General features: G+C 37.2%; 1 protein-coding gene across 4 annotated transcripts; it reads left to right on the forward strand.

Moving 5' to 3' along the window:
- The first annotated feature begins 1,610 nt into the window (after positions 1 to 1,610).
- LOC103555975 (olfactory receptor 1J4-like) lies at positions 1,611 to 16,336 on the forward strand. 4 transcript variants are annotated; one of them, XM_070595876.1, is made up of 4 exons: positions 1,611 to 1,901; positions 10,464 to 10,664; positions 12,697 to 12,784; positions 13,211 to 16,336. In XM_070595876.1, the coding sequence occupies exon 4, from the start codon at positions 13,261 to 13,263 to the stop codon at positions 14,197 to 14,199; it is 939 nt and encodes a 312-aa protein (XP_070451977.1). In that variant the 5' UTR covers positions 1,611 to 1,901; positions 10,464 to 10,664; positions 12,697 to 12,784; positions 13,211 to 13,260; the 3' UTR covers positions 14,200 to 16,336. The 4 variants fall into 4 exon arrangements, with proteins under 4 accessions (XP_070451977.1, XP_070451979.1, XP_070451976.1 ...); XM_070595878.1 differs by having other exon boundaries at positions 1,698 to 1,856; XM_070595875.1 differs by lacking the exon at positions 12,697 to 12,784 and having other exon boundaries at positions 1,698 to 1,901.
- The last annotated feature ends 1,085 nt before the right edge of the window (positions 16,337 to 17,421 follow it).

Below are 17,421 nucleotides of genomic sequence, written 5' to 3' on the forward strand. Positions count from 1 at the left end.
TTATCCAACAAGGATTTGATCTCAAAAATATATAAAGAACCCATACAACTCAACAAAAACAAACACACAACCCAATCAAAAAATGGGCAAAGTATATGAACAGACATTTTTCCAAAGAAGAAATACAGATGGCCAACAGGCACATGAAATGATGCTCAACACCACTAATTATTAGGGAAATGCAAATCAAAACTGCACTGAGAAATCATGTTACACCCGTCAGAATGGCTATAATTACCAAGACAAAAAACAACAATGTTGGAGAGGATGTGGAGAATAGGGAACTCTCATACACTGCTGATGTGAATGCAAAATGGTGCAGTGATTATGGAAAACAATATTGAGGTTTCTCAAAAAGTTAAAAATAGAAATACCATACTATTCAATTATTCCACTACTGGGTACTTACCCAGAGAACTTGAAATCAATAATCCAAAGAGATTTATGCCTCCCCATGTTTATTGCAGCGTTATTCATAATAGCCAAGATGTGGAAGCAAACCAAGTGCCCATCTATGGATGAATGTAAAAAGATGTGGCATACATATACCTTGTAATACTACTCAGCCATTGAAAAGGACAAAATCACACCATTTGCAACAACATGGGTGGATCTTGAGTGTATGATGTTAAGTGAAATAAGCAAGACAGAGAAAGACAAATACTGCATGATTTCACCCATATGTGGAAGATAATGAATACATGGATTAAGAGAACAGATTAGTGGTTACCAGAGGGGAAAGGAGTTGAAGGGTGCTTGAAAGGGGTAAACGGGCACATATATACGGCAACAGACAAAAATTAGACCACTGGTGGAGAGCACGATGAAGTCTATTCAGAAATTGATAAATAATAATGTACACTCAAAATCATATAATGTCATAAACCATTATGGTCTCACTAAAATTATTTGGAAAAAAGAAGAGTTTACAGTCTCTGAAAGGAAACTGAAGTGGCAATTTTACACCAAGAAAATAAGTGTCTCTGTAGAAAAAACCATATCTGCATATTTGCCATCCACAAATTGGCACACAAATGTGTAACTAGAAAATGTTATCTATACCAATGTTTGCTATATAGTCTCCATTTGCTCCTTCAAGTCCTTTCTCCAGCCTTCTCCAGCCTCTTATATCTCAGGAATCTGACCTTTATGGACTATGTCAACTGGGCTCCCTGGCCCTTTAGATTTGGCCAATGTAAACACAAGGAGGTCATCAAATGCTAAAGGAGAGAAAGGTTGGAGCTTTAATTCTATTTTCTAGCCTGCTGGACAATGGGTTGACAATGACTGTCCACAGTTCTGTCCAGGGGTCCTCTGTTACCCCAAAAGTCTCACTAGGTTTTCATAAACACTCCCTTTCCTATCACCTGTTCTTCAATGCTGTTAGCCCTGCTTCTCTCACCGTCCTTTAATAGTTTCCCTTAAACTTGCCAACAGATTTGTAAAAAACAAGCCATTTTGACATCTTTTTAAAAACATCCTTTGCCCCACCTAGATCCATGAGCAAGAAGAAAGACACTGCTGACGTCAGAGACTCCATCCCCTGGGATTCCAGTCCCCTCTAGCTCCTGGAAATGTTGATCCCCAAAAGGAAGAAAAACTTGCCAGTTAGGCTAGAGTGGCTCTTCCATGACCCAGAAGGCTGGGGACATTGATTCTGTCCTTGTACTGGTACTTTAAATGTTATGTTTTTGCTCATAGCTTGGGAGTTGGTTAAGGAACGTGAAAACCTGGGGAAGTGCTGAGGCCACAGATATTATTTCTTTTCATCTGGAAAATGACTCTCCTGAAGAGAAGCTAAGGATATGGGCTATGGTTGTGAGGGGAGTGTCTGAACTCATCAACAAGGAGCACAGGTCGGAGTGAGCTGGGGATCTGCACTTTGCAATGGATCTGCCTGTGTATGTGCGGGTTTTTCTTTGAGTATCTCTGTGTTCATGTGTGTATGTGCTTGTGTTCATGTTGTTTGATAATTGTGTGTGTGTGTGTGTGTTATGGAGCTGACACAGAGCCATATTCTTGGCCTGAGTTAGATCCAATCTGGGCTCTGTTTTAGTGCATGTAAACCAAGTTATCAGACTTCGAACAGGTGATTAGGGACACCTGATTCATACCTTTGATCATAAATATTTGCCTTTTGTTGTTATAAATTGTGGACATTTCCCCCACTGGTGGCTTTCACAGCTGAGTAGATGAGAGTTCAGCATCGGGAGTGAGATTAATGTCTATTTTGCTGGACAAGAAGATGCTGGACAAGATCAACTCATTAGAATGTTAAAATTAAAAAGACTGACCATACCAAATGTTGACTGTATCTATTAGAATGTTGAAATTACAAGTCCTCATCACAAGAAAAAACTAGTTTTGTAACTATATATGGTGACAAATGTTAACTAGACATTGTGGTGATCATTTCCCAATATTTACAAATATTGAATTATGTTGCACATCTAAACACATATGATGCTATATATGAATTATACCTCAATAAAAAACAAGTAAACAAAACAAAAGGAAAACTTTGATCATACTAAGAGAATGTGATGGAATTCAAAAACTCATACACTGTCTGTGAGAGGGAAAATGATACAGCAACTTTGAAAAACGTTGTCATTTTCTCACAATGTTGATCATATACTTACTGTGTCATTCATCTATTCCGCTCTTAGGTATTTACTCATTAGAAATGAAAACATATGTTCATTTATAAATGTTCAGCTTTATTTTGATAGAGCCAAACTGGAAGCAAACCAATGTTAACTAATAGGTGAATATACAGTGGAATATTACTCAGCAGTAATAGTAATGGATTATTGATACACACAACAACCTTGATGGATCTCAAAATAATATGCTACGTGAAATAAGTAAGAAAAAATATAGTGCATACTATCTAACTCCACTTACACAAAATTCTACAAAAGGTAAACTAACCTATAGATGGAAAGCACGTCAGTGTTTGCCTGGTTACAGTGAGGAGGGTGGAGAAGGGTAGTATGGGAAAGAGATGTTACAAAGTGGGACAAGACAATCTTCTGAGTGATGGATAGTATCTCAATTTTTGTTGACGTGATAGTTTCATGAATGGATGCCTACGTGAAAACATCAAATTGTGCATTTTAAATACCTGTTTATTGTACCAATGACATACAAATAAAGCTGAAAAAAGTAAAAAGAATTAGATAGTTAACTTGAACACTGCTATATCAATTACAGAAATTTAATTTTTAATTGAAGTCTTCTCATAAAGAAAACTGGCACAGACTGCTTCACTGGTGAATTTTATCAAATGTTTTAAAGGAAGAAATGGTTCCAATTTATCATGTTTAGCAACTGGTAGAGAAATTATGCTGTGAGTATTATTTACTAGTTAATTTCTTACCTTACTTGTCTTTTAGCATTGTTGGACAACAATTTGTAGAATTAGTCATCTGACTAATTCATCTTTAATGAATCAGTCTGGTTTTCTTTACGTAAGTAGACAGAAGCTTGAACTGAGGAAAATCTTTAATCTCTGTTAGCTCCCTCATTCCCTGATCCAAGAGTTAAAAGAAGAATGAAAAGTGCCTGTGGACAAGGTATTAGTCTTGAGGAGACCTCAGTGGTCTTTCTGTCTGAATGAAAGAGACTAGGTGTCAGAATCTGACATCTAAGGAGACCCTATTGTGTGTGCAGACGCATGCTAGGCTCTGAATGGTTGGGGAGAGGGGAGAAAAAATTACACAACCTCTGTCCTAGAGGAGCTACAACTTCAGGGGACATAGGAAAGAAATGTGTCCCAAATTGTAGGGCAGATTGCGTGCATGATGAGAACTGAGGGTGGTGGCTGAGGTGGGCAGGGTGTGTAGGAGGGAAGCTTGAAATGAATCCTGTGCAAATAGCCACTTTCTGAAGAGTCTGCGAAGATCCTGACAGCCACCCAGCCTGTGGGGCTGTCTGTTAACATATGTTAAACACAGAGTGAGTAAACGTGGACTGGCTGATCTATTGAAGTTTGTATCACATATTTTGTTGTTCTGAGGGGACAAGTTAGGTCTTCCTCAAGGAGGAAGTACGTATTTATAAGTTTTGATGAATTTATGAATCAGTTAACTGAGACATTCATTCACTCTCAATACTATATCAACATCAATGATTATAGATATATTTCTCTTGTATTGGAATGTACAAAGAGAATGATAGAGCCGACATTTGCTATTTATTATCTGCTTATCATGCATTAACTCATTTAATCATAATAACTTCATAATGACAATACTATTATTATTAGCATTTTAAAGCTGATGAAATAAGGACAAACATTTTATATTTATGCACATAGGGTATGCATGTTAGACACTAATACTAAAAGGGAGGAGACAGGAAAGGCAAGAAACTATTCAGAAGAAGTGAAAGAACATATATTTGTATATAATGAATGTCATTGTCTTGGAGAGGAGATGTTCCCATTTTTCCTACCTGTTTTTTCTTTCCTCTCTAATGTTTTCTGTCTTTTGCTGACATCAAAACATACTTAAACAAAAGTCTTCTTTCTTCTTATATTAGTCTCGAAACTTTACCAGCAAATCCGCTCTAAACCCATCATCTTGCAGCTCACAGGTGGACACAGGTGTAGGTGATGAGTAGAACGTGGCACTGAGTTACCAAGGCCTACCTAGGGTGCTCAGAAGCTGGAGGAGCTGAAAGAGTGAATTAAACCAAGTTTTTGAGGGAGAGCTGAGGATCCAGAATGAGAAGTGACTTTATATACACAAGCATCACACTCAAATAAGTCCTAATAATAATGAGAGCTGAGTTTTTAACAAGAGCAGCAACAAAAGATTGAAGGAAATCAGAAGACAAAGAAGTGACATCTTGAGTAAAAAAAGCAATTTTTGCCAACCTAGAATCCTGTCAGCAAATGTATCTTTCAAAATTGAAAGTGAAATAAAGATTTTTCAGAAAAACAAAAATTAAAAAAATTGCCAGCAAACCTTTACTAATAGAAACACCAGAAGAATTCCTCAGGCAGAAGGAAAATGATTATGGGAGAAACCTGAAAATTCAGAGACATTCACAATATTGGTAAATATAAAAATGAATATTAACTGGACAAAAAACAGCAACAATAACAGTATCCTATGGAGATTATCTGAATAATCCTAATGCCACATTTCTGTGAAAACAAATTTGGAAACTCAGTTGAAGTAGATAATTACTCAGGGAAATACATATTACCAAAATTGACTCTGTATGATACAGAAAACATAACACTTCAATTTCTGTAGAATAAGTAGAAATGCTCTAAGGTAACTACTCCATAAAATAGAACCAGGCCCACATGATTTCATGGGGAATTCTATCATTGCTCAAAGACTTGATAGTATGAATACTGCATGAATTGTTCAATAGAATTGAAAATAAAGGAAAATATCTTAATTTGTTTTATGGATGAAACAAATACAACATTGATGTGTAAGGATGATAAAGAAGTACAAACATAAAATTTCAATTTGACAGTACTTATGACTATTCACTTAAGCTAAATAAAATATCAACAAGTAGAATCCAGCAACACATCAATAAACAGCACATGTAACCAAGTGCCAATTTGAAGTTAGTTCAATGTTAGGAAACCCTGAATATAATATAATGCATTAATTAATCTTAGGTTAAAAATCATATAACTCTCCCCCAGATGCTGAAAGACCTCAACAGAATTTGATAACACTCAAAAATAAATATATGTTACATGAAATATATATGATGCCTATAATTATATTTTTATTCTTTATAATGTTATTTATGTATATTACTATACACAATAAATATATATGTATATATCACATATTTCACGTAAAATATATACTATATTATGTGTGCTGTTATACATAATAAGATCTATATATCTCAGTTAAACAGCCAATGTCTTAATAGGAAACATTAGAGGTATTTCTTTTAAGTTCATGATCAAAATGAGAATGCTCACAAATCAACACTGTGGTGAAGATATTGGCCAATGCAACTAGATTAATGAGACCCATTTAAGTTGTAATAATCAAGAAGAAAGAAGGCAAATCTTCCAATGACTTTCTACTCACTTTAAAAACAGGGAAAATAACATCCCCAAAGCAGAAATTTTATGGAGTATTGTAACTCCACTGTCAGTTCAGGAGAATGCAAGCAGTCGTCAGGAGGTAGACATTTGTCAATCCTGCCTCACTTCTTCTTGATCCTTCTTCACCAGCAAACTCACACCTTGGCAGACTAAACTCCCATTCACCATTTCCTCACTTTTTAGAATTTAATCCAAGTATGAAATGGGTCGCACCTAAATAGACCCAGCCATCTCCAAACTCCTTCCAAAAATGGACAATTTTGTGTCACCCTCACAGTTACATTGATTTGGGTTCAATACCCTGGTTTTGTGATCCTGTGATATAATCTGGTTTGCAGCATCTCTCTCCTAATCCGCAACATTCACACAGGGCAATTACTGTTTTAAAATGAAGTTTTACTTCATTTTTTTTGTTTAAGTCCGCATTCTAAGTTCCTATTTGTAGTGCCTTATTGAAGGAACTTCTTACCTGGACTCAGCCCAACATTATTATTCAATTTCCCCTGAAAAAATATTGGTGTTCTGCCTTGAATTCAAGCTCATACCCTGCTCCTTTGGGATAAGTCTCCAGGTGTGAAACGTTTCAGAGACTTTTTTTAAACTTCTATAACCGCAGTCATCATGCCATACTGGGCATGGAATTTGGATCAGGATGCCAACAGTTTTTCTGAAGTCACGTGAGAGATTGCTGTCATCTTTTAAGCCCATTCCTCTTGCAGAGGAGTCTTTGCTACAATGAGCCTGCTTCTCCAACCTGTCAATAACTATTCGCAGGTTTCTGGCCCTTCCTTTCTCTCCTTTCTTATTTGAGTAAACTTCCTTCAAATCCCAGATAAGTCATCTAAACTTTTAAAGAATAGTCTTCCTTAAGCTGTTAACAGTGAAAGTCAACTTTTTCACATCAGTCCATCATCTAAAGCAATTAGCAGACTCTATTTTTATAATTTAAGCTCTTATTATTCTCCAGGTGACAAAGATATCTGTGAATTGAAATGGAATGACCTCCAGGACACACTGTTACCATAGGAAAGAAATATGTCCATGAATTCTGTATCATGCTAGCTTTTGCATAAAAATGAAAGAGAAATAAGAAAACACATGTGTATCTGCTCACTTGAGCAAGAAGGAACACAGGAAGAAGTCAGAAACTAATGGGTTTGGTTTCATACAAGGGCTGGGTTGGAAGGTGTGGGAAGATTGGGGTGATGGACATACCTATTTGTATGTTTTGACCAAGTTATCTTTTACTTGCTCATAAATAAATGAATAAAAATAATGCGGTACAGAAAAATAGAACAAAAGCAAAACAAATTAACTATATTTCAAATGAATAACATGATTAGACAGAGTGGAGAATTAAAATAACTAATCCGGGTAATTTTTGAACACAATATTTTGTCTATATGCACTCAAAATAAGGGAAAATATCTAAAAATATAGAGCTGCAGTTAATAATTTTGTCATTCACAGTGATATGGGTTCAAGATTCTGAAATTATTTAACATGTATTTCAGGATTCAGTGAATAAGTAAAAATATTGTTGAAGAAGGGAATGACTCCTCACTATCAGGGAAAGGTGTCACATAATTGGAAAAGGAGATGCAGAAAGAGCTCTGTGGTATCAAACTGGAATTGGAGGCATCAGTTGGAACTTGTGGTTTTTACTACATATGTAAATTGGTTAAAATTTATGTATTATATATCAAAATTTATACTACTCTAAGCCCTATTCTTTTCACCCTTTTCCCAATCCATCTCCTATGAGTAATCGTTTCTATTAGTTTCTTAGTTTTCTGTTTATACTTCCTGTTTTGATATATATATGTATGCCTATGTGTGTATATATATATATATATATATATATATATATATGCATGTATGTGTGTGTGTATGTATGTATATAAGCCCTGTAAGCAATGAACACACCTAACAAATTTTCTCTCTAAATACCATTCTTTTCTAAGAGGAAGCTAAATTACATAGAAAATGGGTTATTCTAGGGCTGAGGCCGGAAAATAGAAAGATGATCTGGGGAAATTTTGCTGAGCCTGAAGGGAAAGAAGTCCTCAACGAATCATGGGAACACAGGAGCCAGGTTAAAGGGGCTCCTAAATGCTTAATCTGGAATAAGTTGAGTTCCAAAAAGAATAACAACAAACAAACAGATAGAGAAGGAGAACAGATTGGATGTTACCAGAGGGGAAGAGGGTGGTGGGAGTGTGAAAGTGGTAAAGGGGCACATATGTACGGTGATGGGTAGAAACTAGACTATTGTGAAGACACGATGCAGTCAATACCTAAGCTGAAATATAATAATGTAAACCTGAAATTTATACAATATTTTAAACCAATTTGACCTTGGTAAAATAATTTAAAAAAAAGAATCACAACTGTAATGGATTATGACTCAGAGATTAAATGAGAATCCATGAATACATAATGATATAAATAAAAGTAAATACATAAATGGAAGAGAAGGGAAACTTCTCTCTCAGAGATAACTAATACATGCAGAACTATGGATGGGATGAGAAAAATCACCATTTGGCCACCACAATTACAATAATGTTTCAGGCAAGAATCACTTGACTCATGTTAAATGTGATGTAATATATAGTGGTTGACATTTTAAAGAGAAATAGCATGTTTATATAACTACAAAATATCTACCCAAGTTATATTTATTAATTTCAAAGACAAAAATAGTAACTTCACAGTAGAGAAACCTAGAAGACACAACCTTAATCAACTGACCAAGATTAAAATCTCTCTTAATTGGGAAAATTGCACCTGCCTTCTGATGATATGCACAGATCTATAGGCTGAATCTGAAATATGTGCATACCTACATAATAGTAAAGCAAAAATAGTTAAATAGGGGCCAAGCAGGTGGTGTACTGGTTAAGTTAGCATGCTCTGCTTTGGTGGCCCAGAGTTTGCAGGTTCGGATCCTAGACGGGGACCTGCACACCAATCACCAAGCCATGCTGTGGTGGCACCCCACATAAAAAAATAGAGGAAGATTTGCAACAGATCTTAGCTCACAGCTAATCTTCTTCATCAAAAAAAGAAAAAAAAAGGGTTAAATGATAACCTTTGGACAAGCTGAGTGAAATGTATATGAGAACTTTTTGTATAATTTTTACTTTTCTGTAAGTCTCAAATGGTTTCAAAATAAAAATTAAAAAATATACTTTGTCAGGGCTGGTGCAGTGGTCTAGTGGCTGAGTCCACGTGCTCCACTTAAGTGGTTCAGCTTTGCAGGTTTGGATCCTTGGTGTGGACCTACACTTGGCTCATCAAGCCATGCTGTGGCAGTATCCCATATACCAAACAGAGGAAGATTGGTATAGGTGTAAATTCAAGGCCAATCTTCCTCACCAAAAAGAAAAAATAATACTTTGTCCACAAGTACTCAATAGGAGAGAATAGAATATCCTACAGGTCTATTCTTAAGTTTAAAGTTGGCGTCCAGGCCGACAATTATGATCTTCTAAAATATTCTCCTTGAAGTCCCCGTCAGAGACAGACTATGAACTGCTGAACCATGGGCAAGACGCAGGAAAGTAATTCTATAAAATGGTATGTCTCCTCTTTACAAGTTTTCTGTCCCTATATTGAAACTGTAGTAGCAATTTTACCCCAAGAAAAGAAGCATGTCTGTAAGAAAAAGCATATAAGTATACTTTCCATGTACAAATTGGCGCATGAATGTGTAACTAGAACATGTTATCTATACTAATGTGTGGTAGATAATCTCCACTTGCCCATCCAGGTCCATTCTCCAGCCTTTCCACCATGGTTTTTCTAAGAGGTCTTATGAACTGCATGAACTTGGCTTCCAGGTCCTTTGTATTTGGCCGAAAGCAAGAGATCAAACACAAAAAGAGACAGACATTTGGGTATTTATTCTGTTTTCTTCCCTGCTGGACTGTAGGTTGACAGTGACTGTCTGCAGTCATGTCCAGGAATTTTCTCCTACTCCTACACGTCTCACTAGGTTCTCACAACCACTCCTTCCCCTTGTACTTGTTTCCCACTGCTGCTAGTCCTGGGTGCCACAGCATCCCTTAGTAGTTTCCATTAATCTTGCCCACACCTTTGTAAATAAGCCATTATTACAATCATTAAAAAAATTCCTGTCCCAGCTGGAACCATGCCTAAGAAGAAAGGCACTGCTGGCAGCAGAGAGACCACCCCATAGGAATCCTGTCGTCTCTGGCTCCTGGACATGTAGTTCCCCAAAGTTCAGGAAGAACTTGGCTAATTAACCTAAGGTGGCTCCTCCCTGACCCAGAAGCCTGGGGACTTTGTTTCTGTCTTCTTGCTGGTATTTAAAAAGTTATCTTTTTGCTCATTTCTCTAGCGTTCATAAAGGAGCATGGAAATTTGTAGAAGTGATGAGGCCACAGATATTTCTTCTTTCATCTGGATACCAAGTCTTCTGAAGAGAAACTGAGGATTTGGGCAGCAGTCTGGAACAAAATGTGTCTGAGGTCACTAACGATGAACAAAGGGCAAAGGGAGCTGGAAATCTACACTTTGCAGTGGATCTGCCTGTGTGCTTGTGAGTTTGCATGCCTTTGTGTTCATTGGTGTGTGTCTGCATCTATTGTGTATGCTCGTTCCCTTTGTGTTCATTGGTGTGTGTCTGCATCTATTGTGTATGCTCGTGTTTGTGTTGTTTGATAGCTGCATCCATTGTGTGTATCCTATGCGTCTGACTCACAGCCTGCTTCTTTTCCTGAGTTGGACTCAATCTGGGCTCTATTTTAGTGCAGGAAGACCAAGTCATCAGCCTCCTAACATGCAGTTTAGGGACTCCGCATTCATGCCAATGATCTTAAATATTTGCCTCCTTTTGTTATGATGGGAACATTTCCAACACTGGACGGGTGTCAAGGAAGAGCAGATGAGACCTCAGCATCAGGAGTGACATTGTTGTCTCGACCGCTGGGAAAGATGATGCCCAACCTCCCCAAGGAACCCAGATCAGAGAGGGTTCAAACCACAACTCAGCAGTATGCTAGTGTATGTGTGAGCTGTGTTTGTGTGTGACACAGTCATGTGTGCAAGCAAGAAAGTATATTGTTTGCTTTTGTCTATGTGTATGTTGCCATGCATAAGATAGCATTGTCGGTGCTTTACTGATGTGCTTGTGTGAATAGGCTTAACTACTTCATGCTGACTACTTTCCCTCAGAAAGGGTATGGGTCAGAAGGGGCCAAAGAATGCCCCTCAGTAGTGGGAGTGTGGGTGCTGATTGTTGTGGTGAGTGTGTGGCTGCGTGTGCGTGTGCGTTTTTGGTGTGTGTTTCCTGTGAGACCTTTGCATTGTGTGTGCCCTGTGTGTTTTTGGTGATGTGTGTGTATGGTGATGATTTACCTATATGTGGAGAGTTGAATGTTTACCAAGTATGTCATGTGTCAGGTGCATTGATGTGCATTGTGAGTGTGTTTGTGGGTGAATGGTGCTTCCTCGTATGTTGTGTATGTCTCACTTTGTGCATTATTTATGACTTGTGTGAATGTATATGAGTGTTTATGAACTGAACCACATATTGACCATCCTTCCCTTAGGATGGGAACTGGTCACAGGTGACTGGAATCCTCAAATCAGCAATGTGTGTTTGCACATGCGTGTTGTTTGTATGTGTTTTAGGAGTTCTGACTTTCCTCCATGACTCAAATGTTTCCTTTAGTATCTTACTCTGAAGCACCATTGACTAAGATAACTAAAGCCCCAAACAACTCTGTTTCTGAAATGGATCTGCTATGATTTTCATATGCCTGAATATGACTGTATCGCTCAGTGTTTTAACCATTCACTTAATATCCTAGGTAAAGACACATTGGGCGCCATACTGAGTGAAGTTAGAGTGCAGAACCCCTAGCAAATGGCAGGGAGATCTTGGGAAAATTGCTTAATTCCTAGGCCTCAGTTTTCAATCTATAAAATGGAAGCAATTACACTTGCCTCATGAAACTTACAGGCCCTCAATAAATATTGTTTGAATAAATGATAATAAATGTGAAAGACTTTCATCAATTGGAAAGTAGATCAATACAAGTGAATGTAACTATCTAGGACGTGAAGTAAGAAGATTTTGAACTACTTTGGCTTCTTCGAAGCCCTAAAGCAACACAGGCATCTAGCGCTCCTAATCAGGGATGGAGGAATTTTCCCATCCTGAGAGCCCAAGATCTGATCACACAGTTATATTAGATAGAACAGCATGAAGTAATCAATCTGCTAAAATTTTTGACCTACGGAAAATGGGAATACATAAACTTTATATATGCATGGAATTTATACCATTTATAATTCTGTTTCCTAAGAGCTAAAATAGGCAAAAGAACATTCATTCTTATAGAAGCTGGAAAGATATTTTAAAATTCTGGGAATGAAAGTCTGAGGCACAGATTTAATTAGCCAATGTACCTAAAACGTCCTCAGCCTGGTACCCAAATTGTTCACTAAAATGTTCACCATTCTTATGAAAGATAGTTAGAAAACTATTATGGTTTGGGATCTATTCTGGAAGCAGACAGCTTTAAATGACCACCTACTTCTAGAGTGACCATGATTTACAATTCTAGGTCTCTGGGACCCAGAAAGATTGACTGGAGGAGTGTGACAAAGCTTCAAGGACTTTGCCTCAGCACTGGAGTCTCATGCTACTTTAAGGTAGATACAACTGATACCAGTGTGTGGAGGCTCCTCTATTATTTTTGACACAGGGAATTATTACAATTTGGCTCTGTCTTGGTGTAGTAATTAACCCTGTATGCTCATCAAGATCTACACTCACAGAGATCAGGGACCTTGCCTCTCTTTTTTAGTCCTGCATTCTCAGTCCTTAGTTGACGTCCTTGTTCAGACTTGTTGTTCAAAAAATAATGGTCTAATGAAGCATTGAGCACTCTCTTGCTTCTGTGCAATGAGGTCTTGTTGACTGCTTTTGGGTATGATGTTTTCCTCGAGCCAGACTGGGATAGAGGGAAGATGTCTCCATCCACAGGTGTGAGAAATTAATGAAAGTGTATTTGAAAATTCACTGTTTTCCAAGAGAATTACAGTATGAAATGTGATGGTCTTGATCATCCTTTCTAGGTTCCTGAGATCCCCAAACTTTCTTCATCTCCAGCATATAGGACAGCAATATGAGGCCTGAGAACAAAAGCAGCATGTCTGAGTTCCTCCTCCTGGGGCTTCCCATCCCACTGGAGCAGCAGGGCATCTTCTTCGCCCTGTTCCTGGGCATGTACTTCACTACAGTGCTGGGGAACCTGCTCATCATCTGGCTTATTGGACTGGACTCTCGCCTCCACACTCCCATGTACTTCTTCCTCAGCCACTTGGCCTTCTCTGACATTTTCCTTTCATCTGTCACAGTTCCAAAGATGCTCAAGAACATGCAGACTCAGCAACCATCCATCCCCTATGTGGGGTGCATTTCTCAGATGTGTCTTATCATAGTTTTTGGTTGTCTTGACAATTTCCTTCTTGCAGTGATGGCATATGACAGATACGTGGCCATCTGTCAGCCACTCCACTACACAACTGTTATGAGGCAGGAGCTGTGTGTCTCATTAGTAGCTGGGTCCTGGTTCTTCAGTTGTGGACATGCACTTTTGCACGCCCTCCTCTTGGTCCAATTGTCCTTCTGTGCTGACAATGCCATCCCCAACTTCTTCTGTGACCTCCCTGCTCTCCTGAAGATTAGCTGCTCAGACATCTTCCTCAATGAGTTGGTCATCTTCACCGAAGGAGCAATGGTTGTCATCTTGCCTTTCTTTAGTATCTTAGGCTCATATATCCATATTTGGATGACAGTCCTGAGGGTCCCCTCCAGGAGGAGACTCTTTAAAGTATTTTCAACTTGTGGCTCCCATCTCTTTGTGGTGTCTTTGTACTATGGGACCATTGCAGGTGTTTACCTTTTCTCCTTTTCACGGAGTTCCAATGAAAAAGACCTAATTGCTTCAGTCATGTATGCAGTAGTTACCCCCATGCTGAACCCCTTCATCTATAGCCTGAGGAACAGAGACATAAAACATGCCCTAGAAATATTTGTCAATAAGGCCAAGTTCCTTAAGTGACAATCACTAAATCCTCTTATTGCAGTCATGAGCACAGTGAGACATATCTCCTAAAATTATTATATGCATGACAACTCCATATAACTTTAAAAGCATATGCGTTCTGCTGTTTTTATAGTGTTTTTAATATGTCAACCAGGTCAAGTGAGCTACTTGTATTGTTAAATATTCTTTGTTACTAATTAATTTGTGGATTTGTCTTTTTTTCCTTGTAGATCTGTCTATTTTTGATTATTGTTTATTGGCCCTGAGTTAACATATGTTGCCTATCTTCCTCTTTTTGCTTGAGGAATATTGGCCCTGAGCTACTATCTGTGCCAATCTTCCTCAATTTTGTGTGTGGGACACTGTCTACCCATGGCTTGATGAGTGGTGTTAGGTCCACGCCAGGGATCTGAACTTGCAAACCCTGGGCCATCAAATCGGAGCATGTGAACTTAGTTACCACACTACCAAGCCACACCTAGCTTATATATTTTTTATGCTATGTTATTGAGGACATACAAATTTAGCATCATGATCTGCTCCTGTTGTGCTGAGGCTGGCTTACGTTGGCTTCAAGGTGATTGTGTACATTTCTTCCCCAATCTACATTAAATGACATCATTTTGGTAGACTGATATCAACCATAGTGCAAATAATTTAATTATGAAAATTGATAAGTGTTACAAATCAAGACTTTATAAAAAAGTGAGAAAAAGAGAAAGAGAGAGTCATTTTTTTTATGCATTTACCAATATAGTACTGCATTTATAATTAGGAGATATTCCTCTTTATCTCATCAATGGCTCCTATGTTAACATCTCATCTACTTCTTCTGATATTACTATAGATATACCAACTTTCTTTTGGTGAGTGTTTGCATGGTGTTTCTTTTCCACCATTTTACTTTTAACTTTTCTATGTCCCTCTATCTGTGAAGTGTCCATTGTGAGAATAAAATTGGATTTTTCTCTTTTATATGCAGATCAACAATAATTATAGTTTTGGAGAATTAGATCTATTAACATCTAATGTAATCAGGATATATTTGAATTTATGTTTTCCATATTACTATATATTTTCCTCATGAAACATGTTTCATACTTATTGTCATCTCTTTCTCCCTTGTTATGTATTAAATATACATATAGTTATTCCATTCCCCTTCTATTAACTTATTTCTCATACAGTAATATTATTTTACAATTCTTTTCTGTGCTGTATGTTGAGATTATTTCTTACATTCTCTTTGAATTTTTTTCTCTTGTTGTATTGTATACACAATATGAAATTTCCCATTTGAACCCTTTGAGATATAAGATTCAGTGGCGTTTAGTACATTCATCACCACTGTCTCATTCTAGGACTCCAAAAGGAAAGTCTACAAAACATCACAGCAATTGAGTACTCTGCAGATGAGAATAAATAATGACAAAGATATCTAAGAATCAACATGGAGAGATTTACAGGATATATTGCTAAATGAAAAAAAAGTTTAAACAATCTATAGTATGATACTTTTTGTGTAATAATGAAGGGGAATTAAAATGCACATGTGTCTGCCAATTTGTGCAAAATATGATGCTAGAAGAAGAAATCAGAAACTAATGAGATTGCTTACCTACAAGAGGAGGGTGGGAATGGTGTAGAAAAGTTGGGTAGTTTTGACTATGTTATCTTTTGCCTACTAGACAATAAAGAGAAAAGGGCAAGGAATAAAGCAAAACAATAAAACAAACAAAAAAAGATCTATGTTTCAAATTAATAAGCATAATTAGACTATGGGGAAAATAAATAACCTAAGTAATTCTTGAACAGAGAATTTTGTTTATATAATCTCACAAGAAAAAAAAAACTGTAAACAAAGTTTTTGAGCTGCAGTTAGTTTGTCATTAACAGCGGTATTGGTTCAAGAATTTGAAATTACTTAGCCTGTATTCAAAGATTGAGCAAATAAGTAAACAGATTGTGGAAAGGGGAAACGACTCCTCACTCTTAGGGAAAGAAGCTATGTGCATAGAAAATGAGGGGCTGGAAGGAACTCTATGATGTCGAACTAAAATTGGAGATGTCAAATTGAACCATGATTTTTCAAATGTGTGAACAGATTGAAATTTATATATTGTATATGTCAATAAATATACTATTCCCATTACCTTTCTTTCTGTCCTACTTCTGACCCACCTCTATGGGTAACCACTCCTTTAGTTTATTAGTTTCTAGTGTCTACTTCCTGTGTTTCTTTTATATGTGTTCCATAGCTGCATCCTCTGAGATCACTTAGAAGACTTGAAAGCAATGAACACACCTAATGCCAAATTTGCTCTTTACCATGCTCCTCTAAAAGGGACCAACGTTACTCAGAAAAACTGCTGATTGCAGGGCCAAGGCTAGGACATTACAAGATTATCCAAGCAAATTTTGTTAAGTCTGAAAGTAAAAAGTGCTAAATGAATCATGGGGACACATGGCCAGCTCGAAGGGGCTCCCACTGGCCAAATCTGGAATAATTTGAGCTTCAAAATTGATAACAACAGTAATGGATTGTGACTCAAAGAAGTAAGAATTCACAAGTTCTAGATATAAATAAATCAATGAACAGACATATGAGTGGGGGCTGATAGAATGTTCCTTCTTATAGGACGACACAACTGATAAAGGTAGGAGAAACGATAGAATCAGAAAATCATCATTTGTCCACCACATTTTCAATAATTTTTTCATATAATAATCACCAATGGATAGGAAAGATAGTAACTGAAATTTTTTTAAAGTTATGGCTATGTAGCCTACAAATTCTATCGAAATGATATATATTAATTACAAAGGTTAAAATAGTAACTTTACAGTAGAGAACCAAGCCGATACCACCTTAACCAATTCATCAGAGATAAAAAATCAGTAGTAATTGGAAACACTGATATCATGTGCTTTTCAATAATATGTACTGTGGTAGATATGCCAAAAATCTAAGCCTTAAACAGACATATATGTAAGTAAACATACTAAAATGTTAACCATTGGGGAAATCTGGGTGAACTCCATGTAGGAATTTTTACAACTTCTCTATAAGCTTGAAATAATTTCAAAATAAAAAGTTAAAAAATCCTTTGTCCCAGAGAGGCAGGATCCAAAATGGTGCCGTGAGTAGTCCTCTTTGTCTCTCCCCCTTCGAGTCTACAATTATTTGGACACTTATCGCTTGACAAAGGATATCCAGACAGCATCTCAGGACGTCTG

The sequence above is a fragment of the Equus przewalskii genome, chromosome 26 (assembly GCF_037783145.1).
Source record: "Equus przewalskii isolate Varuska chromosome 26, EquPr2, whole genome shotgun sequence".
Classification (NCBI taxonomy): domain Eukaryota; kingdom Metazoa; phylum Chordata; class Mammalia; order Perissodactyla; family Equidae; genus Equus; species Equus przewalskii.